The sequence below is a fragment of the Phlebotomus papatasi genome, chromosome 2 (assembly GCF_024763615.1).
Source record: "Phlebotomus papatasi isolate M1 chromosome 2, Ppap_2.1, whole genome shotgun sequence".
Taxonomy (NCBI): Eukaryota; Metazoa; Arthropoda; class Insecta; order Diptera; family Psychodidae; genus Phlebotomus; species Phlebotomus papatasi.
Window position 1 is genome coordinate 103174705 of NC_077223.1, and position 25879 is coordinate 103200583.

The following is a 25879-nucleotide window of genomic DNA, read 5'->3' on the forward strand; positions in this document are numbered from 1 at the left end:
TCAATTATCCAGATCAGTTGAATAATAATAGACCATCTGAAAAGTAGGTAAAAAATTGTCGTTTAAAAATTCAAGATGGCGATTTTTTTATAGGTATGTTTGGACGAAATATTCGTATGGACCACCTCCAAAACATATCCAAAACTAAAAGAAATCATAAGATCCGTTTTCGAGGAAAACCAAAAACCATTGTTTTCGTGGCGATGGAGTGGGGTGAAATTAAAAATAAAACCTCTAGAGATATCGTTTTTTCTATTAGGGGTCGCCGAAGATCGGAAGTTGATATCTCTTACCTTATAAGCTTTAGAACGGTGACAAATTAAAAACAAGTCGATTATATAATATAACTGTTCTCTTTTTGAGTTCGAGCAGTAATAATCATTAAAATGATCTATATTATTTCCTTTTGATTTACTTTTAATTTCTTAGTTACTTTAATTATTTTATGACTCTGCATCAAAATATTATTAAGTTTATTATGCCCAACGCACAATAACTTTTGTTTTGTAAACATGTTTTTGACATTTCAATGAGAGTGAGTGAAATCTAGATCTAGTCATCTCGCTCATTCTCATGGGAAATTTTGAAAACATATTTACAAACAAAAGTTATCGTGCGCTGGTCATTACAATCAAAACCATAAAATGAAATATTAATTTGAAAATAATATTGTTTTCTAACCATTCCAACCATTCCAACCATATTAATTGTTAATATTCTTCTTGGCCAATTATTGCCAGGAAAAGCAATATAAAATTTTCATAGAATAATTGTAATAAAATCTTTTATCACTGGTTTTTGCTTTTATAAACTGTGAATTTTTTGGCGCGGATTGTTTTGGCGGGAAAAGGTGAATTTTGAAAAAAGGTGAATATAAGTCGAACGCAGCGCCCCTGTTGGAAATTTCTTGAAAATTGATTTACTCGGACGAATCGAGAACCGAGTCTCGTTCACTTTCCCCGAGTCTGTTCGCCGAACAACACGTACAAGTTTTGTTCTCTCGCGATTGAGCTGAAATTGTAAGTGAATTTATAGTTTTCCTTTACTAAAAGTTGTGTTAATTTGTTGGCAAATGGGACCTGCTTCAAGGGTTGTTGAAATAATTGAGCCACTTTAGGTTTTTCATGGGAAAAATCGCGAGTGAAAAAAAGTGGGCCGAGTGTGCAGAAAATCGTGGCACGTGGCAAATAGTTTGGGGCCCATTTTAGGGCGTAATTGTGGGAATTTTCCTCTGAAAAGTTGGTGGTTGTGTGGTCAAGATGTTGATTTGTCGTCTGTGGGGGTTTTCGGGGGTGGAAAAGTGCAGGATTGTGCGGAAAATCGTCCGAAAAGTGTCACCTTGCTGTGTGACACGTGGTAGTGAACCCGGTCAATGGGCTCTTCAAGGTGGATTTTCCACTGTATTTCGCAATATTGTGAAAAAATTTTGGTGTTATCTCGTGGTGGGTGGTGGGGTGAACAATTTCACTAGATTGTGATGCAGGCAAATTGGGAATTGGGGTAGGAAAAGTGGAAAAATTGCCTGCCGGCGAGTCAATATGGCGGCCATGGATCGATTTTCTGAGTGCATTCTCGCATTCTTTGTTCGAAATCTCTTGGGCTACTTTGGTCTCGGAGACACACGCGACGCCATCTTGGATACCACATTGCCTTTTCATGGGATTTTCCATGAATAAAAAGGCTCCAGGGAATGTGATGTGGCAAGAAATGGCCAGGGATGAGGTTTCATGGTTCATGGGTGGCGAAGAGTTTGTGGTTTTGTGGGTATTTTCCGGGAAAAATGGTTGATGGGTGGTGTTCGGCGGAATTTTCTCGAAATGTCTCCGGAAATCGGCATTTTTGTGATGAGGTGGCCTCAATTACACGACACGAAATTTGCCAACTGTCAAATCTAACCTCACTTTTACATGATGACTGGTTCATCCAGTTCTGCTACTGAAAAACAAAGTTTTTCTTGAGGAAAACTTCCACAACTGAAATATTCATTTTAGGATGTATTTTCTTTTTATCTGGTAGTCGATTGTGACTTTATTGAGAAGAGGTTGTTGAATCAAATCATGATGTTATGGTTAGTCAAGAGATCAGCCAAATGGCACAAGGGTTACTTTAGTGGAAAATCACTGAGTCTTATGGGTCTTATGAATCGCAAAATTAACAAATGAGTCAGGGTGAAATAATATTTATAATCATCCTGGATCACGCCCAAATTAGGATGAATTAATTTTTTAGCCAATTAAATAATTTTACAATTGAACAAAAACACCTGTTGCCATTTAACATATTTTTCTTTAAATATTCTTTAGTATATTTTTTTGCACAGAAAATTAAAGATCTTGAAAGGGAATTTTACAACGATTCTTTGTCTACAAGAAGTCGAATCATAGTAAAAATTATAAGTAATTTACGCTTTTGTTTTGACGTGAAAACCTGTTCTTTTCTTTCAGTTTTTGCAATGGCCAACGCACTACAAATTTTGTTTTGGAAACATGTTTTTAAAATTGCCGAAATTGCCTATAACAGTGAGCAAGATGACTAGATGTAGATTTCAGTCATTCTCATTGAAATGTCAAAAATATGTTTGCAAATCAAAAATTATTGTGCGCAGGACATTTTTGTAACTGGTTTTTTTTAATTGAATTTGTTCAATGCTATTATACAACAGGAACTAAAACAAAAAAAATTAAAAACGATTTCGCCAAAAAGCAGACACCGGAAGTGTCAAATCTTGAATTTTATATTTTTTTCTATTAAAAAAAATTGTTTATAAAATGGCATAAAATTAAGATAACCGGAGGCCCCCTAATCTTAATGAGGTGTCTTAATTAAATTTTTCATATCAATAATTGAGACGAAAATGGTCTAATCTGAATTGTTTTCTAATTCAAAACCACAATTATACTTACAATATGAAGGCAAACTAGAAAAACATACTAGGGGAAAGTGCTCTCCATTCGAACGTTCATGCCTTCGAATAATGTGAATTTTCTTTTAGTTTTCCTAAGAGACTTCACATTATTATCACGTAATTATCAATAATTGATGATAAGTTAACTAAAATACAATAGAAATTCGTAAGTCTCTTAGGAAAAATGAAAGAAAATTTACATTATTCGAAGGCACGAACGATCGGAGGGAGAGTACTTTCCCTTATCAGTCTATTTACTGTGAAAGTTCTTAGTAAGAGTTTTTTTTTCAAGTTTTTGTAATGCAGTCTTTAAGAGAGAGGTCCCGGTCAAAATCCCGAAAGTTAGAATCTCAAAAGCCAAAATTCAGAATTCTCAAAAGTGTCATAACTACACAGTAAAAAATTGTGTGAGAAATAAGGTTGTGTATGGGAAAAGTGTAATGTCACAAGCATTTTGGTCGTAAATTGTAAAATTACTATCATATTTGTAGTACGATACTAGCATAATGCTAGTAAAATTATGTTTGTGTAATGAAATTTGTGTGAGAGCTGTCAAAATTTCATTGTTTACTCTTGCAATTTTTGTAAGATTTTAGATATTTTTTGCATTTCTAACTGCCTAATTGTCTTCTAGAATCATTCACTGGATTCTTAAAATATGCCTCAGTCGTAAAAAATGAGCAATAATTATGTAATAACAGAAAACAGAGGAAGCATCATGTAAATTAGGAAAATTGACGATGCAACTCTTGGCCATTTGCTTAATGGCCTCTACACACTAGAGAAATTTATGTCCATATTGAAGCAAATTCCCTACGCTTGTGTAGGAAAAGCAGTTCAATATGGACATAAATTTCTCTAGTGTGTAGAGGCCATAAGAGAAGTAAGCAAGTGGCGCGGCCGGAAAACGCGAGACCATCAACGCAAAGGTTATGAGTTCAAGTCTCTCAGACACTCCATGTTTTTTTTCTTTTTGTTTTTTTTTTTTTTTTTTGCTTTTTTTCTTTGTTTAATACAGAAACTTCACAGATAATACATACATAAACTGAACAAAATTGCTCTACAATCAAAATTATAGAGAAAGCCATTTTATAAAATTGACAATACACAACTTTGCCAATACACAACATTGCCAATACACAAACCTCACAACTATAATGCTCGTGCAAAAATTACCAACCACTATGGATGTAATTTTTTTTTACTGTGTACCTTTTAGCTCGGTCTATTTTCTTATGGCGCTGGCACACCTTTTCAATTGAGTGAATTTCAACCGATTGAAATTTTATCTCTTCTTCTCTCAAACTGAAATCAGATATGGGTGTCTCTTTCTGTCAAATGAAATTTAAAATTGAAATTGAAATTTCAATATTCATTTACAAGAAAGAGACACATATATCTTATTTCGCTTTGAAAGAGTAAAAGGTAAAATTTCAATCGATTGAAATTCATCCAATTGAAAAGGTGTGCCAGCGCCATTAAAATCGAATTTTGCTTCGTTTTCTTAAAAGATTCGCATAAGTAGGTATATGCTAATGTTTCCGGCACACCTTTTTGGATCAGGAAAATTTCATGAAGTCAAAATTCGAATCCCTTTCATACACACTCTGCATGCGTCGATCTCATTCTTTCGCACTCTTTTTTTTTAAATACCACATCAAATTAAATTTAGCTCAATCAATTTTGGAGTATGAAAGAATGAGATAGATATATACAAAACGTGTTAGAAAAAAGGGAAAGTGATATTCGGCTTCATGAAATTTTTCTGATCTTAAAGGTGTGTGCCGGAGCCATAATCTTTCAGATTTGAAATTGGACTGAACTTCTTCGCTTTGAAGTTTTAGGCCGGACGTTCTGACAACATCCACACAGCCTTGGATTGAACTAAATTTAATTTAGTGTGATGTTCAAAAGAAGAAGAAGAACAAGAGCGCGAAAGAGTAGGGTAGATATATGCACTTTTTAAAAAAGAAAAGGATGTGTTATTTTTGACTTTATGAAACTTTCCTGATCTAAGAGCTGTACCAGAACCATTACCCTTGTCCACAAGAGTTTAACATTTCTAACTTTCAAGCCATGAATACTGTTTTTTAGTTTTCAACTCTCAATCGAATTTAACATTTATCTCTGAACAGAAAATTTTTGACACCTAGAGCCTCCGGTAGACCTTTAGCTAGGAAATTTCATGAAATCAAATTTCACATCCTTTTCGTTCTGGAACGTTTTCACATATCTCTCCCTTTTTCACACTAAAATTTGGTTGAATTTGTTGTGACGTTTAAAAGAAGAAGAAGAATTCTAAAGAGTGAGATAAACATATGTATGAAAAATGTTTGAGAAAGAAAGGGATATAAGTTTCCACGAAATTTCATTTAACCTAAATCTTTTTAAGCCTTTTCTGTATCATCAAAAATGTGGGATTAAAAAACTAAATGTTTTTTTTTTTTATTATTTAATCACCCCAACTCAAAGTTTCCCCAAGAAAAACTTCAATTTCGCAATTATAGGAAAAAAACCTATGACTCAGAATTAGATCTAAATCTTAAAGACCATATAAGCCGCAGTCTCTTGACTAATCCTCCGTATACAAATATTTAGATAAGTTATTTCACAATGTTAAAATAACCTTCAGAAAGCAATTCAACAAACTTTGAAAGACATTTTAAATTGTGCAGTTGTTAATATTTAAAAAAAAAAGAAAATACAAGCTAAAGTGAAAGAGGTGCATAATTGAGTTTGTGTCCAAATGATTTTTTTTTGAAGGCTTTCAGGATTGTAATTCAGTGTTTTTTTTTCTGGGTTTTCCTTTTTGGTACACCAAAAAAAACAAAAAAAAAAAATAGATAACACTCCGTGAAAAATGGGTAAAGAGAAGATCCATATTAACATTGTGGTGATTGGACACGTCGATTCCGGCAAGTCCACAACCACGGGACATCTCATCTACAAATGCGGTGGCATTGACAAGCGTACGATTGAGAAGTTCGAGAAGGAGGCCCAGGAGATGGGCAAGGGATCGTTCAAGTATGCCTGGGTGCTGGACAAACTCAAGGCTGAACGTGAGCGTGGTATCACCATTGATATTGCTCTGTGGAAATTTGAGACAGCCAAGTACTATGTCACGATCATCGATGCTCCTGGTCACAGGGATTTCATCAAGAACATGATTACGGGCACATCCCAGGCTGATTGTGCTGTGTTGATTGTTGCAGCTGGTACAGGTGAATTTGAAGCTGGTATCTCGAAGAATGGGCAGACGCGTGAGCATGCTCTGTTGGCCTTCACGCTGGGTGTGAAGCAGCTGATTGTGGGTGTGAACAAGATGGATTCCACTGAGCCACCATTCAGTGAGAATCGTTTTGAGGAGATCAAGAAGGAGGTGTCGTCCTACATCAAGAAGATCGGTTACAATCCGGCTGCTGTGGCCTTTGTGCCAATTTCCGGATGGCACGGAGATAACATGCTGGAGGCTTCCACAAATATGCCCTGGTTCAAGGGATGGGCCATTGAGAGGAAAGAGGGCAAGGCTGATGGTAAGACATTGATTGATGCTCTGGATGCCATCTTGCCACCAGCTCGTCCTACCGATAAGCCCCTGCGTCTCCCACTCCAGGATGTCTACAAAATTGGTGGAATTGGAACTGTACCCGTTGGCCGAGTCGAGACTGGAGTCCTCAAACCAGGTACGTCTTTATTTATTTATTTATTTTCATTTACAGAATATTTCCAAATTGAATTTCTTTAGTTTAATATTTTTCTGCTAAATTACCAAATGTTATTCAAAACAAGGCAGTATTTTATTTTCAAGATTTTCTGAGAAAACAAAATAATTTGATGCATTTTTAGGTTACTGCCGCTTGAGTCAGCAATTGTCATAACTTACCCATTGCCTTTTAATGAAAAGTAATCGCTCTTAAGCTTTTTTTAAAATTATGAAATGAAAATTTTGATTTTTCCCACAGAAAGAAAAGTTCTGGTAAAAATTAAATATTTTTTACGGAATGAGGTCTTTTCAAGAGTAAAATTTTTCAGAATTTTATTATGAATTTCTTTTTTTTTTAATGATTTTTTCTCGTACAAATAATGAAAAAGTGTAAGGTTCTCAGACGGAAGAAGTATCCTGTAGGGAGGATTCTCTAATAGTATGACAATGTCATATGACAAAATTGAAATTTTTTAAATGGTAAATCCGGGAGAATTAATCATAAATCCGACTTATATGAGATACTAAAAGCTTCATATAGTTCCTTTGCAAATTTTGCTTTTAATGGTCTCCTGTTCCCGAATTTACTACGAAAATTTGTCATGACATTGTCATATTGTTACAGAATTCCCCTACTGATCAGTTAAAAAGCTAGCTAACTCATATGGAAGATATAAGTGGTCTATTCTTTTCCATTCTCCGATATCTGTTGACGAATTGATCAATCTCTGATGTATAGAAATTTTTTCTCCTGTCTTTTCTGCCTTCCTCAACTTTTAATCCAGAAATTCGTCTCTTTCGTCCGAAAAGCGGAGTTAAATAGGTTTCGGGACGAATTTCTCCTTTGTATTGTCTGTCATTGTGTCCTCCAAGTAGATTTAAGACATTTCAGCCCTATAAAAAAATTGCGCCATTCCATGGCAAAATTCAAAAGAACTATACATATCACCATTTCCCTACGAAAAGTTCCCCAACAAGTACCTAGATAGAGATAAGGGGAGTCAAAAACTGAGAGATTTTTCCCCACCAGAAACCATCTTGCTCGAAGTATAACTTTCACAGAGTTTCCCCTGAACTCGTCACGGAATTTTCATGTATCTCCGAAAGGAATTTTTCCCTTCCGGAGAGAATTTTCCCATCGATTTCCCTAGGAAATCTTCGAGAATTGTCTGGAAGATTCGGAGACTTCCTCAGAAAATTTGGAGGAATCCTCCTGGGAATGGCCAGAGAATTTTCCCAATGACTAGTAGGGAATTTAACCCTTTAAGGACGATAGGAACACCAGTGTCCCATAAAGAAAATAATTTTTCCTGACTAACCTAAAGTTATTTTTTTTCTTATGTTTGTACGTTATTTCAAAATAGAAGGTTGAAGGAATTTAGGATATTTTTTTGGAAGTCTCTAGCTATTTGCTATACAGTAAATTTTTAATCTAAAAAATGACGAATTTTTAATTTCTCATAATCAAAATTAATCTTAAATATTTTTTATACTTAAATATTTTTCAATAGATTGAAAATTATCATTCATTAGTATAGCCAGAAAAATTACTTAAATTTTTAGGCTATTTTTGTTCCTATCGTTCATAGAGACAAAAAATACACCAAATTAGACTCTGTTGGCTTTTCGAAGGCCAGATATAAGACCTTTTACTGGTTTTGTTCATTGGTTTAATTTTTATTGCCGATTTTCGGTCCTCAAAACTGTCTCGTCGTTAAAGGGTAAAAAAACCCAAGAATGCCGGTAGATACTTACCCATAGAATTTCCCCTTAAAAAAATAAAACACCTAAATTAAAATTGCATTGCCAAGAAGTCTTATTTCCGCTTAGGGTAAGTGTGCCAAATTCCGGTCAGCTTGCAATTCCCGCCACCTTTTTTGTTTCAGAAAATTAATAACCAAAGAAATTCTTGGGAATTTTCAAGATATTTTACACATTTCATGAATTCTAAAATCGAGAATTATTGAAAAAACTTTGGAAACGCATTTAAATACTAAAAGACTAAGAACATATGAAATTTAGAGCCTATAACATTTTCATTTAATGGTACAGTTGACGCAAAATGATTTCCAACTAATTGGCATATTTTCCTGACTTTAAAGCTATTTAAAATGTATCTTTTAAAAAATATTAACACGTGTCATTTTAATTTAAAAAATAAATCATCAAATTGAATAAGTTTTTGATTTAAAAAAGAATAAGTGCAATATTAAGAAAAACAATAATTTGTTAATTTGCTATTATACCGCGATAATAAAAGTAATTTTTTGCGCAAAAATGCGACTCAGAAAATTTATAATCCAAAAATGTTTTGTTAGAACAATACAGCATTGTGGTCTAATAAAAATTTTTCTAATAGAACTTTTTGTAGTATTTTTAAAACCATCATTGAACTTACTAAGGAGAGCCACATATTTTAAAACGATTTTCTAATGCTCCTGCAACTTTATTTACCTTAAATAAGTTACGATGGCTGCTGTTTCAGGAAAAATGCCAATATTTAATTACGAAAATTGAGGAAAATATGCTTTTTTCAAAAGAAAAAACATATTTTTCATAAATAATGAATAATTTTATAACCTCCGATTGAATATTTGCTCAGAATAAAATAATTTTTTTTTCTAAAGAAAATAATGACGCAATTCACTAAAAAATGCAACATTTTTGGTCGGGAGTATGTTTAATACTTCTATTTGTCCATTCTCTATAGACAGCATACCGCAGCATAAATCCTATAACAATATAGATAATAAAAATCGTGATTATAATATCCCCCAAGTTGATAAATAATTTCAGGGGAAATTCCAAGTTCATTTTGCGAGAAAAAGAAAAAAAACGAAAGAGAAAATCTCCTAAATGGTTTCCAACGCCATCTAGCTAGCGGCAGTGTTTAGTTCTGCCATCATCCGCTACGAGCGCTAAACAGTGCCATTTTCATGTATTTGCTTAGCACTTTTTGTTCGAGAGCTGCTGACTGTCCAGCAGACCGATTCAGCAAAAAAAAAAAATGCTGAAAATGCTATTTTTTTGCTAACTGCTCGCTGGGAATTTGGGAGAAATTCAAAATAGAAACTCAAAAAAAAACTTCTGTAACGAGTCCTCTATAACATGATAAAGTACGCGTTGTACGTACGTACTCAAGAATCTGAAGGGTGTGCGAGTCAATTTATCTCGGCCACTAAAGGGCTGGCTCACGGGTGCGAGTGAGAGTTTCAAAAATGGCCTATTGCTCCCTATTATCCGTTCACCGGTTTACAACCGCTTTCAACAGATTTATGAATCACGCGATAAGGATTGAATAAGATAGCTCAGGAGCAATAACGTTGACTTTTGCTTAAAAAAAATATTGATTTATTATCTATTCATTACCAATTGGAACCTATTCACACTTGTCAGAAATTTCAAGACCTTTCCAACGACGTCAAATGCTCCCAAATCTGAAAAATGCGCTCACTGGAGCTCTTTGTAGTCTTTGACCTTGAAAAATCGGTTTTTAGGAATAATTGAAGGTCATTTGTTCGCCGACGGAAATCTGTTGGTAAAGTTTTCAATTGGTTTTTCCATCTTTTTTGTTTGTTTTTAGGTACTGTGGTGACTTTCGCTCCTGCCAATCTGACCACTGAAGTGAAATCCGTTGAGATGCACCACGAAGCCCTGCAGGAGGCTGTTCCCGGTGACAATGTCGGTTTCAACGTGAAGAACGTTTCGGTGAAGGAATTGCGTCGTGGCTATGTTGCTGGTGATTCCAAGAATAACCCACCCAAGGGAGCTGCTGACTTCACCGCCCAGGTGATTGTCCTGAATCATCCTGGCCAGATTGCCAATGGATACACTCCAGTTTTGGATTGTCACACGGCTCACATTGCATGCAAATTTGCCGAGATCAAGGAAAAGGTGGACCGTCGTTCTGGCAAGACCACCGAAGACAATCCCAAGGCTATTAAGTCTGGTGATGCTGCAATTGTCAACCTCGTCCCATCCAAGCCACTGTGCGTGGAGAGTTTCCAGGAGTTCCCGCCACTGGGGCGCTTTGCTGTCCGTGACATGAGGCAGACCGTGGCCGTGGGTGTGATTAAGGCGGTTAATTTCAAGGATGCCACCGGAGGCAAAGTCACCAAGGCTGCCGAGAAGGCTGCCAAGGCCAAGAAGTAGCTAGCCCGAAGTCACCAACTCCAGCAACAACAACAACAACATCAGTTGACGATGCAGCAGCCAGAAGAAGAAAAAGAAGAAGAAAATTGCACGATAGCCACAAAAGCGTCAGGACGTCTCGCCCCAGTTGCTCCGCATCGGCCTTCTGGATTGTCCCGGGAGGTGGATGGGGGGAAACTGTGGGCAGGGGCTGCTGATGCTGTGTCTCCATGGTGGCTCAGACTCAAGCACCATACTTTCCATCGCAAAGAGTTTCGGCGAAAAGCAACAAGGGCTACACTTTCATTCCTTTCTTACACTCAGATATAACACACAAATGAAAAACAAAAGAAAAAGCATATAAAAACAGAAATGAAATAGAAAAAAAACAGCATCTTTATATATTTTATATGAAAAAAAAAACTTTTATTTCACTCAGAAAAAAAAACTTCCCCACAATTTAACCCTGCAAAAAATTTCTCTAAACTTCATTTTTCGTTTAATTATTTTTGGAGAATTGTTTTTATCAGAGAAAAAAAATTACTTATAATCTTGTGAAATATTTAAAAATAAAAAGAATAAACAAGGAATTTTGGACTGGAAAGGCAAAAATCTCACCATGTCTTTAATGTAAAAGTGGTGTTTAAAAAAAAATAAATTGGAGGCGCCCACAAATTCCTGTTTTTTTTCTTTTATTATTCCCTGGAAATCTGAAATGTTGAAAGAGGCTGAAGCTGGCGGGCCAGGATACTGGCCAGGAGCCAGTTGGGATTGAGGCAGATGGTGCCTGGAGGGCAGTTGGTTTCTCTGTCGCCCAGGATGTACTTGGCCACAGATTTGGTGGCTATGCGACCGCCGCAGAGGACAATGAGCTCCTGGGTCTCCTTGAGGCCGACACTGCAGCGGGGAGAGACGTAGATGGGATCAAAGTTGCGCAGCAGGTCCATCTTGTAGCTGTTGCCCAGCAGCTGGCGCTCGCAGCGGTTCATCTGGAAGAACAAGGATTTACGGGATTTAAGAGGCTTTCAGACTGAAAGTTAAGCCCAGTTTCAGAATGTCTCAAAACCCTCAACAAGCTAGTGATAGGCCTAGATCAGCTTATTATAGGTGAGATTCTTAACCCATTCAGTAAATGTACCAGAAATACTTGAGATAGAATATTCATATTTTGGGATTAGTTTCCTACAGATTAGTAAATGAATTTTTTGAAAAGAAAAAAATTTTATCTCTGATGGGGGCGCGGGGAGCCTCTGTCAAACACAAGTCTTAACGGTCACTGAATTTAAATTCTGTACATTAATTCATTACAAACTTTATTGATTTAGATAGAGTAACTATCCAAGAAAACACATTCGCAACCAGAATTCAAATCAAGAAAGAGGATGAAGGCCAATTTTAACAAATTTGACGGGATATCGAATTTTCCGTTCGCCATTTTGAGCAAAATTTTTGCATGACTTCACGCGAAGCGAGAAAAAACAATAAAATTTCTTCCCGTCTGTAACGGGCTATTTTTCCAAGCAATTGAAGAACTAAAGTAACTAAAAAGCCATTTCCGACAGAAATTCGAATATCAATTGCCCTGGAATAAATTATCTAAAATCACTCAATTTGCGTATGATGTATAATACCATGGTAAGGAATGGGTTAAGTTGGGGGACGCCATTCAGTTATCTTGAATCAAATTCGTGAAATTATACAAATTTTGTATTTAAACCAAAATATCAAGGATTTGGATGAACTGGCACAAAAGTAATATATGGGTGAAATGTAGACCAGAATGTTCTCTATAATTTTGCCGTACAACATGATCTCATCGATTACACAGAAGCCGAGATAATCGAGGTTGTTTCCCGTCAAATCATTGCTCTACCTGCCGATTTCACTTGGAGGTTTTTTTGAATTTTAACGGTATATTCTGGTTCATTCAGAGAAAATCTGTAGATTTTCGGCAGAAATTCTGCAGAAAATGTGTGTGAAATTCTGCATAAAAAATCTGCATAGTCTCCATTGTCTCAACAAAAATATTGTTGATTTATCAAGACATTGTAGAAGTTACAAAAAAATTGGTGTGCTCTGATTAACAAGCATTACCGATTAAACTTTTTAGATAAGTAAACAGATTCAAGCAAAAATACTGCATTTTAAAAAAACGTTCATGGAATGATACAAAAACACGAAATTTAGGTTGTCACTCTGCTTAAAGTTTTCACTTCACTATTCTCTACTTATAACACGGCGTCGCAGAATTCTTTACAGTAGACTCTCACTCAATCGGCTCTTTTTCAATCGGGCGACAAATTTTGTTTATATAAACACTGTGATATTACCAAGAATAACTATTGAATTTTGCAAACAAAATTCAATGAAAAATATTCCATCTTTTCAGACACATCTGTCTGGAAAGTCTGGAATGTAGAAAAATCTACAGAAAATCGGCAAAATATCTACAGAAATTCGTCAGAGTATGCGCCAGGATTCGTCAGAAAATCTGCCGAAATATTCTGACGAATTTTGTCCCAAGCCCAAATAAAATTCGTAGGAATATCTACAGATTTATCGGCAGATTTTCTGCAGAGGTGTAGATATTTTCTGCAGAAATCTTAAAGATATCTGACGAAATTATTTGACGGGGTAGACTCTCGCAAATTCGGCTCTTTTATGATCGGGTTACTTTTTTAATTCGGGCATCAGTTACATTTGAAAATAGTTTGTTATCATTTTTCAAGTTTGATTGCGATCATCAAATGAAGCAAATATGCTCAAATTTGGCATAATCTGTCTTAGTTTTGATGTGATTTTGCATTATTATGAAGTTTTAATGCAATTCAGAATGAGTATGTAAACTTAATAAGAGTGTGCAGATTAATAAAAAATCGTTGCATTTCAATAAGTTTGTCGTCCGATTTCTCTCTAATTCGGGTGACATTTTGGTCCCAAATGCCCGAATTTGAGAGAGTCTACTCCTACTGTGTGTCGAAGTAATTATCAAAATCGGTTCAGTGACAGTCGAGATAATTGAGGTTATGTGAAATTCAAATTGGTTTTTTCGACTATGGCGCCCCTAGCGTTTGTTCTACGAAGTTCAAATATTTTAGAATGTAGCATTTTGTGAGATTTTTCATTTGAGCCCTCACTCATCAAAATCGGTCAAATAGAACCGGAGATATGGCGTTTTGAATTTCATGAACTTTGCCCCTCATATCTCCGGTTCTATTTTAACCACAGCGAACCCACGCCACTTTTTGGAAACCTCATAGCCTAGACTATAACACTCTAAAATTTGATTAACTTGCACAATGACCTTTTTGAGAAAAATGAGTTTGAATGTTGATGAATTTTGACGCTATCGCCGCGCCACTTGTGGTGAATTTTTGAACTTCCATCTGAAAGTGCTCATCGAGACGAAACCAAAAAGCCAAAATTTAGCTCAAAATGTTAATTAGAACCGGAGATAGAGGCCGGTCAATGTTCGAACTTTGACCCCTTATAGCTCGGGTCAGGGGTTATGGATCGACTTAAGGTTTTTTTTGTTTGATAGGTATAATCAGCGGCTACAACATACTAAAATTTCAGCCCGATTGCATAAGGAATTTTTTTAGTTATGTTTTTAGTTATTGAAAAATCTTCTTTTTAAAAATAACGCCCCATAAATGCCCATTTGAGAGAGAGTCTACTATTGTATAGGAAAAAAAAAACTTAGGCCTCGATTTTTAGGATTTTCAAAATTTGGAAATTTTGTGTTTGATAATCGCGCCTCTACCGCCGTTTTTTCGAACTTCCGATGTTCGCAGAAATTGCATTTTAGTAGATTTTTTAAAAGCTGTAAAGCCAAGGGGGCGGATAATTTGACAATGATTTTCAACCCGATAAACTTTACTGAAAAGAGGACCTCTCTTACTGTGTTATCAGACTTACACATTAAAATTTTAATACGATTCACATTAATTGTCGCTGGTGAGAGTCCAAATGTGTAATTCGTGTGTTTGAATCATTTGATAATCAAAATTTGATCTATTTGTTGATAAAAAGGTAGACTTGGTCCGCAAAATTTGATATAAATTGATTTATAGCATTAATGCGAAAAATTAATGCAATTTTCTCTTTAATTTTTTAGTGAAAAATATTTATGCTTTAGGTAAAATTAAACTTATTTTTGCAGGCCAAGTCCACTTCTTTATCAATAAATAGAAAAACCCCAAATATTAAGTGACTCAAAGACATAAATAACATATTTGGACGCTCAAAAGCGACAATTAATGTGAATCACATTAAAATTTTAATGTGCAAGTGTGATAACGCCGTTAGGACGACCGTTAAACACTTAGACAAAGTTTGAGATCGATCAGAGCGCATTTCGGAAAATTGCTCATTTAAAATTGATTTTTGGCATAATTTTCCCATGGAAGCCGCAGCACATCCTTTAAAGAAAAATGAGTTCAGGTGGTATGATTTGATAAGTGATAACCTCATTTGATCCCTTGAGCCGAGATAAATGGCAGTTCCAAATTCAATGGCCGGAATATTGATTACGGAAACTTCCATGCGGAGAACAATTAGGAAAATCTCTTATGGAAATGCGTTGGTCCATTTACAGTAGAGTTCCTCAAATTTGAACTCCTCAAATTTGAACGACGGTTGAGTTCAAAATGTAAAATTTGAGGTTATGTGAAGAAAGTTTTGTGTAGAATGCCATTTTTCTCTGATGTTTCCTCAATTTTATGGTATTATATTAACTTCCGCAACAAATTCCATCTATTTCACAATATATTACATTTATATATTCTCTAAAATTGTTCATCTTAATTTAGGAAAAGTGAATTTTACATGAATTCCGTTATGTTTTTGAAAATATTGTTCAAATTTGAGGAGTGAGAAATGTTATTTATATCCCCCAAATGTTCAAATTTGAGGAACTCTACTGTAGCTGTAAATTTTGAGGTTAAAGTCTGCATAACCTCTCTTTTACATAACCTAAAATTCAAGCATTTTCACCCTGAAAAGGAAACAATTCTTTTGGACTTACCTTTACTGCTGGAGCGAAGTTCTTGAGCTCAAAAGGTTCCTCGGGAAGCCACCTAGAAGCAGCCACTGACTCCTTCACCCAATCCAGGCTGAGAATCCACACTCCGCGAATCAGAGCACGCATCATGTTGAACGTCCGTCCAGGATTCAGGCACACCAGATGACTAGTTGCCCTGGTGACAGTCCGTTCCATCTGAAATGCTCCCAGTTTCTTAACTGCCTCCTCCACCAGTTCCTTGTCCTTCCCGTAGACATTCGTGATAACGAGCGTTGGCACTGTCTTCTTGGCAGCTTCAGTCTTCCTGGCTTCCGTTTCGAAGTCCAAAGTACTGCGCCTTTTGTCATTTTTCTTCATCAACTGGGACGATTGGGAAGATTTCTGAGTATTCCCGGGTGTTTTCTTTGGCGTTTTGGGCTGTGGATGGGATTTGGGAGTCTTGGGAGCTTCATTGATGGCCGATGGGTTAAAGAGCTTTCGGCGCTTGGCTTGGGACTCTTCCTTTTCCTCGGGGAAAAAATTAACTGTCGGCAGAGGGCAGAGAGTCCTCCTGCGTGGCTTAGCTTTGACTGTATCAATTTCTGTATCCTGCCTGATTGGCGTTGGTGGCAAATCCTCAAATTCCTTCACCTGACTGGCTTTCCTGGCCTCCTGATTGATCATTTCCAGCCTGTGATGGAATATTGTGGCTCTCCTGGAACTTCCGGGAGTAGCAGTTGAACTGAAAATGATCCTGTTGGGCGTGAAAATGGACTTATCATCCTCAATTATATCCATCTTAGCCTCCCCATTATTCTGCGTCCAGCGATTATTTGCCTTCTCCTTTTCCTCTCCATTCTTCTCCTTCCCAGCATCCGGACTCTCAACCATTGACTCCCTCTGCAGAATTGTCCGACGTTCCGGCAGAGCAATCCCAGTTACTTCCATCTCCTCCGTCTCCTCAGAGATATTGTCCAACTTGGAAATGGTCAATTTCTCCTCCGGAAGCGTCAATTCCATGCTCATGGACTTCCTCAGAGACTTGAACGGAGTGGGAGTGTCTGACAGCTCCAACGTCTGGACATTTGTGCAGGAAGCCCTCCTGGTGGATCGTCTTGGTGTCCAGGTGGTGGTATCTTTCTTTGTGGAATCCTGGGTCATTGCCTCAAATTCCAAAGTCTTTTTCGTTGCTGATTTTGTAAAAACTTCAGTCACTGGCGTTTCAGTCTTTTCTTTCTTCCCGGCCGTGACTAGAATGCTGCAAAAACAAAAATTGTTTGCTGAAAACTAAAAAAAAAACCTGCTGAGATTCAGCAAAATCTCATGGTCAACGTACTTTTTGATCACCTTCGTTTCCGGGGTATCACATGGCGTAAAATTCCTGGCCAAATCAACGTGAGTTTTGGAGAGAACTTTTGGTGTTACCGCTGGAGAGCCCCCATTCACCAGGAGAGACTTTGACGACAATCTAAGGGGGCTCTCGCTTTCGCAGCGGAAGAACTTTGTCCTCTGGAGAAGGAAAATTGGTCAGGGATGGTTTTTTTTAACTTTAAAGAGGCTTGTAACAAGGTTTTGAGGTTAGGTTTATTTTAACATTTGAGGTTATGTACAACCAGGACCATAACCTCAAAATGATAACCATCTGCGCAGCGAGAATTTTAGTTTGACGGGGTCAAAGGGGCTAAATTTGAATTTATAATATGTAATCTACTAAATTATGTTGGATAATTCCCCAAGTGAAATATTTTGGAAATCAAGAAACAAAAAAATTCTAAAGAAAATTCAATTTTAACCCAATTTTTATGAATTTTATTGTGTTATCACACTTGCACATTAAAATTTTAATATGATTCACATTAATTGTCGCTGGTGAAAGTCCAAATGTGTAATTTGTGTGTTTGAATCATCTTATATTCAAAAATTGATCTATTTGTTGATAAAAAGGTAGACTTGGCCCACAGAATTTGATATAAATTAATTTATAGCATTAATGCGAAAAATTAATGCGATTTTCTCATTAATTTTTTAATGTGAAAAATATTTGTGCTTTAGGTAAATTTAAACTTATTTTTGCAGGCCAAGTCCACTTCTTTATCAATAAATAAAAAAACCCCAAATATTAAGTGACTCAAAGACACAAATAACATATTTGGACGCTCACAAGCGACAATTAATGTGAATCACATTAAGATTTTAATGTGCAAGTGTGATAACGCCGTTAGGTTAGGTTAATAAAAATCAATGAAATCCTGTATTTCGACACTTAAATCATTTCTTTATCGATTTTAGCAATTTCTATCTACGGTTTTATATAAATGTACAATAACGTTATTATGAATCGGAGCATTTTTTGGAGGCTATTGCGTTGTTAACCTGAAAAATTGGGATAAATTCCTTAAATCCAATTTTGATGATTTTAAGTACATCAGATAGTTGATAAACTTTTCATTAGTTATTCAAAAAGAAAATATTTAGTTTTTTTTCTCAGGAAAAGAGACCACAAGTGTCTTCAATTCTTCTTTGAAAATCCTTGATAAAAGATTTTTCTAGAGTTTGAGGTTATGTATAACTATATAACCTCGAAATTGTGATCAGTTTTTGACAGCAAAATCCACCTTTCTTCAAAATATTCAACTCTAAAAAGCTAGAAACACTTTAATGTGTCCATGATTTACAAAACTTTTGAGGTTAGACATTCGATTAATTTAATTTTTTGAGGATTTGGATTTTTTTAATAACTTTTCTGTTTACTTTTTCGGGCAAAGGCTTTAGTCTTTATTGAATAAAGATTGCGAAATTGAGGTTATGTGCTTCATACTCTAAATTTGCCTGAAGCAATAAAACATTTTTAGGTTAGGATGGAATGTTTTTTGAAATTTTATGTTTTCCTCAAGACCTACAATTTTTCTATTTGAATTTCCAAAAGATTTTCAGAGGTTATGCTTTGTATAACCTCACATTATTAGTCAAATTAGGGAATTAGTCATTAGGGAATTTCGTAATAATTTTAAATTAAGTTATATTTTTCGTAGTTGTAAAAGAAAAAATGCATGTAATTCTGCAAAAATCTCTTCGTACTCCATTGTTATGCCCAACGCACAATAACTTTAGTTTGGTAAACATGTTTTTGACACTTCAATGAGAGTTAATGAAATATAGATCTAGTCATCTCGCTCATTCTCATGGGAAATTTTGAACACATGTTCACAAACAAAACTTATTGTGCGCTGGTCATTACTTATGAATTAAAGAATTCCTATCAGTAGACGTTCTTATCATAGAACAAATATTGATATTGCCTAATTGAAAATGTTATTTACACAAATTTCTCTATCATAATGTAAATAGCTTCTGACAAAATAAATTAATTCTTTTCTGTTGATTTTTCTTTGTTTATTTCTATATTTTAATCTATTTTCAGGTTTTTTTATTTATTTATTAAAAAAAAAAAACATTTCAAAATCTTTCTAAAATGTCAATATTTGTACAAAACGTTTCAAAAACGTAAAATTTATTCGAGAATTTTAGAAAAAAATTGCCAAAATTATTTGCGTTATCAAAAAGATAGGGTTATCTTTCATAAAGAGAACTAAAGCGCGTCTTACGGCCACATTACGAACCCGAGATGGTTAGAAAAGTTGTAGATATTTTCAGTAACTTTTCATAACATCAAAACATGTTTCAAATTAAACAATAAATTTGACAGTAAACTATACTGAAATGGAAGAAAATGAAAAAAAAAACAATCAGAAAATTAAGAACAGTTTTTTTTTCCAACTGTTAAGGAATATACATCTCTGGAGAGTGTATTTCTCACCCAATTCAAACAAGTCTAGATTCATTTGAAAGGCCTTAGAATTCTGGACAAGTCTAAACCGGCAGTTTATCGATAGTGACTTTTGTTTCTATTTATTTGCATTACTTCTACTTTTTTGCTGCTATATTTTTTTGTCAAACTTTGTACCTTCGTCAAATGTTGCTAAAAATGAATTTCATGGATAGTTCTATGAGAATTCTATAATCTTAGACACTTAGAAGTTTTTATATAAGGTTATGTTATGAAAGTCGTAATGATAACCTCTTAAAAGTTATTCTTAAGTTCTTAAATGTAAACAAATTTTATGTTTCCGAGTATTTTTACTAATTTGTGCATTTTAAAAATAATTAATTTGAAAAATTTTTAGGTTATGTTAAGCTTAACCTAGAAAAAATCATTGCAACATTTTTTCTATGGCAGAATTTTTCAAGCTGGGCTACAGAAAAAATATTGCATCATATTATCACCATAACGGAAAAATCTAACCTTAAAGCGCTCTTAATATTCCGATTAACTCGGATTCTAACCTCAGAAAACTAAGAAGTGTCCCTATTTGATTATATTTAGTTTAAGTTTTGAGTGTTTGCTAAATTCAGAATAAAAGATTACTGCATGATTGAGCTTGAAAATTCTGTAATTTATAAAAAGAAATAATCTTTTTCCGGGATCGTCTCAACATAACCTCAAATGCTTAAAATTTGCTTGGGATTTTTATTTTTTTAAAGAATAACCACAGCAAATTAATAGTCATTTGCTGAATAGAACAAAATCTACAAGTAGCTTCAGGAATGCAAAACTTGTTTAAGATTTTTCAGAAAAATTGCTAAAATTATTGTTTTTAAGGTTAGATAATCAATTAAAAACAATAATTTTAGCAATTTTTCGAAAAATTCTTAAACAAGTTTTGCATTCCTGAAGCTACTTGTACATTTTTTTTATTCAGAAAATGTTGTATTTGGAACTAGCTGAATTAAATCGTTCATATACGATTTCAGCTTTCACGAGGTTATCAACATAACCTCACATTAAACCTTCAGCCTTCAGGAATTCTCTAAATAAACGTTAAGAATTTTGCATTTAGGTATTTTGAAATAAAAAAAGACACTCAAATACGCTAATGATTAGCTTATTTATTTAATTTAAATCGTTCATATACGATTTCAGCTTCCATGAGGTTATCAACATAACCACATATTGAACCTTCAGACTTCAGGATTTCTCTAAATCTTGCATTTAGGTGTTCATTTTGAATTTAAAAAAAGACAGTGAAATAAGCTAATCATTAGCTTATTTCAGTGTCTTTTTTTTAATTCAAAATGAACACCTAAATGCAAGTTTTTTAACAATTATTAGAGAAATCCTGAAGTCTGAAGGTTCAATGTGAGGTTATGTTGATAACCTCGTGAAAGCTGAAATCGTATATGAACGATTTAATTCAGCTAGTTCAAAATACAATTGGCCACGACAAAAAAGTCAGTTTTTTAAAATTCCAAATGATGTAACCTCAAAAACCTCAAAACTTTTACCGCAAAAAAGCTCAGAAATCCTACTAAACATGAATTCATTATAATTGTTTATAAAGGCTTTGATACGCAAATCTATCGATGAACGGGATGATATTTTGCCCCAAATGCCCGATTCAGAGAGAGTCTACTGTAAGTTATGAAAAAAAAACTTTTTTCAACAAAATCTCAACATAACCCCAAATTGCAGTTTGAGGTTAACTTAAATTGTTTTTCTTTTTTTTTCCGAGAAATTCTTTTACAATTCCCGAAACTTTTATCACTTGATAACTTTTACAAGGCACACTGAGATCAGGAAAAAATAAGAGTCCTCAAAGTCAGGGATTCTTGGGTGTCAATAAAGGATTTTAACGAGATTTGTGGAAGAAATGGCTTCTGGGTAACTTACCTTAATTTTGTATAGTTCCGGGTGCTCAAATCGATCAAGACCATCCGGCCGGAATCTTTCCGGATCCATAAGACACAAGCAGTTCTTGCAGGCTTCAAACCACAAGATTGACACAATGGGGATGTTCCATTTCTGGGCAGTTTTGTACGTCGACAGTCTGCCCTCTTTGAAGATGATGTGTGTAGTATTGCGCAGCAATCTGTCGTTCACCTTGACTCCCTTCCCTGCTATAACAGCCTTGATTGCCTCAGTTCTATCCTCTCTGCCGCTCCTCACTTCCACGTACACCCGGACGCCATCCATCACTTCCTGGAATGTCTTCTCGGGCATCATAGCTGCCTGCTGACGCTCTTCGTCTGTCACAATTTCCTGGGTTGTGTGAGGGACGTCGAATGATGTGAATTTGTCCATTTCACCAGTATTTATCGCCCGGATGGCTTTGAGTCTGACCGAAGCCGATGTACTGGCCAGAGCACTCTGCAGTCGGAACTTGAGGTGGCTCTCGACTTGCAATGATGACAGACGACCATCCACTTTTGGTGACTGGATCACTTTTGGGGGCATGTTTTCGTCTTGGTGCTCCAAAAACTGAGCCCGTTGACATTGCTCTCTCAAATTGTCAAATTGGCCCCCACCTCTTTTGCTGCTCATGACGCTAAGCGCACTCATTTCAACTATTTCTGCCGATTTTACTTCACTTTTACTTACAATTTCACTTGCACAATAATACCTTTGTCTCTTGTAAACAATTTTAACAAAGAATACTTGCCGAATATTTACAATTTTCTGCAAAATTATCCAAAATTGCACGGAGCCAAGCCGTATTTTCAAACACAAACCACCAGTTGTTATACGGACTCAAATCTGTGCTACTGACTGCAGCGCCTCTTGCGGAATCGAACAAGTTCAGCTAAATCCCAATTGGGGGCACTGCTCTTCCTGTGGGGAATTTTGCTCCTGGAAAATTGTAATTTCGTAATTTTCTTCTCTCGTATTTTCCGTTTTCCTCTAAAAAAAAATACGATGGGAGAACAAGACGCACAAATTAATTAAATTCAACACTAAACGTCCGATGTAATTTGAAAACCTCCATAGGAACTTCCCAAGATGCTAAGACCCTGCAAATTTTCCCTCCAGAAAACTCATTTTCCTCCATTTTCACGTGAAATACTGAATTTCCAAGGTATTTATTGCATATTAAATTCCCAAAATTCATTTAGCAATTTAATTTTCTCTACCTTTCTTCTTCAGTTTCCTTCCCGCCTTATCACTCAGTTAAAAAGTAAGGTTAAGTTTCCCAGAAAAAAAGCGCCAAGTTAATTTCACCAAAAAATTGTCTCTTCACTTTCGATTTCTTCGTTCAAAAAGTAGCACGCAGGAGAGAGAGTTTGGCGAAAAGGCAATTTCGTAACAGAAGGTGCACAGAAGTGGGCAACGGATTCAATTAATTCCGCTGGCGACGTGCGAATGAAAGTGAAATTGAATTGGCGACCGCAGAAATCGTGATGAGCCACCTGATTCCGCGATGAGGCCTCTGCTCCAATAATCTGGTCACTGAGAGAGCAATGGGAATGTGGGTCAAGGTCTCCTGCTTCTGGGAAACACTCTTGAGCTGGTCGGATCCGAGAAAAATTGGTGAGTTCTCTTTTACTTTTCATGCAAATCATCCAAATCCGGCAACTGAAGTTCAAGAATAAAGGTTACTAAGCATGTGGAAAGGTCTTTTTATTTTCCCGGATATGGGGTTTGCATAGTAATCTTGTTAAAGGATATGAGCGCCTCGATGAGATTTTTACCTGGATAATTAGAAGATACTTGAAAATGCTTAGCATTCTGTTATTTGGTGATTCTGGAGACAGTTCACTCCAGAACACAATCTGAATTCTAAATATTATTTTAGCTTGTCTTGCGTGCAGGAGTACAGGAGCTGTCTTATCAATCTTAAATTTTAAAACTCGAGAAGCGAATTTAACTCTTTCCGGACCGCAGCATATGCAGCAAGCCAATTTCACAATTTTTAATCAAAAATATCTAAGCTCAGGAATTAATTGAGGTCCTACAAAAAAATATCTCACATTTGGACATCTTTATAGTATGTAATCATCCACAAGAATCGGATTTTTATTAGTTCTGAATAATTAAAAAACTTTGTTTTTCATAGAATATTCATATGCTTCTTTGGGTACTAGAGTCCCAAAAGAGACGAAAGAGTTAAACGAGTGAAAAACTTGAAATATAGGGGAAGATATTCAGGCTTCGAACACTGGGGAATTGTAGGGGTTGTGGGGCAGTATCAGGCAGATGCATTTCTTTTTAAGTTTTACTTTCCAAACGTTTAGGAATCATGATCCAACTTGTTTATCTCAGGTTGAATATTTGAAAATATATGCAATAATAAAGTGTACAAAATTTCAGTCAGCTTGTAATTTCGGCCATTTCTTTGTTCATCGAATTTTCATGAATTTTTAGTCTTTGTATACTCCAGAGATTATAGAATGCAAAAAATAACAAAAAATGCCGCTTCGACAAACGAGATGATGTGAAAAAGACATTGGAAAATTTCCGGAAGGGTAAAGAAACTATGAGAATGAAGGTGGCCGAAATATGCCACCAAAAGCTATGTCTACTTTTTTATTCATTTTAAAACGTATTACAAATGATTTTAGAGAAAATAAAAACGATAAACTGTTAACAACGTTCCAAGTAACACTCCTTAAAAGTATAACAGAAAAAAATGAATTTATATTAAAAAAAAAAACATTCAATTTTAAGCTTGAGACTATGACGTTTGCATGCAACTACAGTAGACTCTCAATCGGCTCTTTTTCAATCGGGCGACAAATTTTGTTGACAATTTTCACGTTTAATTATGAAGCTAATTCGCTCAAATTCGCTATAGTTCTTCCTATTTTATCGTGATTCTTTATAATTGAGCGCTTTTTGTGGAATTTACAAAGGCTTTGACGCTCAATTCTATCGCTAAACCGGATGACATTTTGCCCCATATTCCCGATTGAGAGAAGGTCTACTGTAGGTGTGATTCTTTCATTGCAAATTCGGATTGGGCACGAATTCGAAGTTCAGATAAGCTTATGGTAGCTGAGATTCTTTACACTAGGCATAAAGAAATATTTTCATTTTTGGGACACCGGTGTCCCACTCGTCCTTAATGGGTTAAAAGAAGCAGGAGAGTGCGAAAGAATGAGATAGATATATACAGAGTGTATGGGAAAGAAATGGATTCCAATTTCGGCTTCATGAAATTACACTAATCTCAGAGATGTAGGGGAGACCGTGGAGGTTTGGGACACTTTTCATGTTTTGAGTTTGAGATACTATTTCAAAAAATCACGATAGCGTATCATAATTTTATGCGGTCTATAGCAGAGGTGTGCAAGAAACCGTTGAAACCGAATTAACGTCAAAATAAGTTTGTTATAGTAGCGTTTTGACCATTGACGTACATGTTTCATTTCGGTTTCAACGGTTTCTTGCACACCTCTGGTCTATAGGATACTTATGGGTATTGACTTTGTAAAAAGTACTCGATAGAACTTGGAAAACAAATTAGTTTTCTTGGAGAAGATAAAACATTTAACTTGACGCTTTGTCCCAAACCTCCCCGATATGGGGCAGTATGGGATGCATTTTTTCTCGCATAATTTGCATTATTGGAGCACGTTAATTAATTTTAAATACTTACTTATCCGGCGCTACAACCAATTACTGGTCTTGGCCTGACTCAGGACCCGTCGCCACTCGAGCCTGTTACGCGCCACTGTTCTCCAATTCCGCACCCCTAATGAGTTGGCGTCCTGGTCCACGCCGTCGGTCCATCTGAGGCTGGGTCGGCCTCGTCTCCTCGTAGCATAAAGTCCGCCCCTAAAGACTTTCCAGGCTGGGTCGTCCTCATCCTTGCTTTAAATACTAGATTAAAAATATTTCTAATAGAAATAAAAATGTTTCATCTTCTATTTCATACTTAGAAATTAATATATCAATTTTATTTGTACAGTAGAGTCATTTATTGTCAATCAATTATTTAAAGTATTTTATTCTTATTTTCCATCTACCTTTCTTTGCTTTTTTTATTCTAAATAATGAAATCATTATCATAAAATTCCTCAGGCGAGTAGATTATCTTAACACTTTTAGTTTTGAACTCATTGGTGGATTCCTGTTTCATTTTGAGGAGACGAACTGCATGGTACCTATTTTTTCTTTATTTCTTTAATTAGCTCTCGCCTTGCCTTTTTTGGAGAACTTGTAAAAATTGTAGAGGATATTGTTCGAGAAATTCTCAAGGAAATAGTTTTTAACAAGATTGGGCAAAGATCGAATATCCTCTGAGAAGGAATTATTGATTCCAAAAACATTGATGTTTTAATTGTCCCTGTAGTTAGAGAAATC

At 35.5% G+C, this 25879-nt stretch overlaps 3 protein-coding genes across 3 annotated transcripts in view; 2 read left to right on the plus strand and 1 right to left on the minus strand.

Moving 5' to 3' along the window:
* The first annotated feature begins 903 nt into the window (after positions 1 to 903).
* Positions 904 to 11414, plus strand: LOC129800516 (elongation factor 1-alpha). The gene is made up of 3 exons (XM_055844957.1): positions 904 to 1019; positions 5749 to 6588; positions 10192 to 11414. Exons 2-3 carry the CDS (start codon positions 5766 to 5768, stop codon positions 10758 to 10760), a joined length of 1392 nt encoding a protein of 463 aa, XP_055700932.1. The 5' UTR covers positions 904 to 1019; positions 5749 to 5765; the 3' UTR covers positions 10761 to 11414.
* On the minus strand, positions 11144 to 22342 carry LOC129800515 (uncharacterized). The gene is made up of 4 exons (XM_055844956.1): positions 21470 to 22342; positions 17078 to 17250; positions 15766 to 16999; positions 11144 to 11728 (listed from the first exon to the last, which is right to left on the minus strand). Exons 1-4 carry the CDS (start codon positions 22136 to 22138, stop codon positions 11435 to 11437), a joined length of 2370 nt encoding a protein of 789 aa, XP_055700931.1. The 5' UTR covers positions 22139 to 22342; the 3' UTR covers positions 11144 to 11434.
* Positions 22343 to 22777: 435 nt separating this feature from the next.
* The window catches only part of LOC129800522 (uncharacterized), a 256784-nt gene continuing 253682 nt past the window's right edge, over positions 22778 to 25879 (plus strand). Inside the window, exon 1 of the mRNA XM_055844976.1 lies at positions 22778 to 23104. The gene's annotated coding sequence lies outside the window, so the exon portion shown is untranslated. The remainder of the gene's footprint in view (positions 23105 to 25879) is intronic.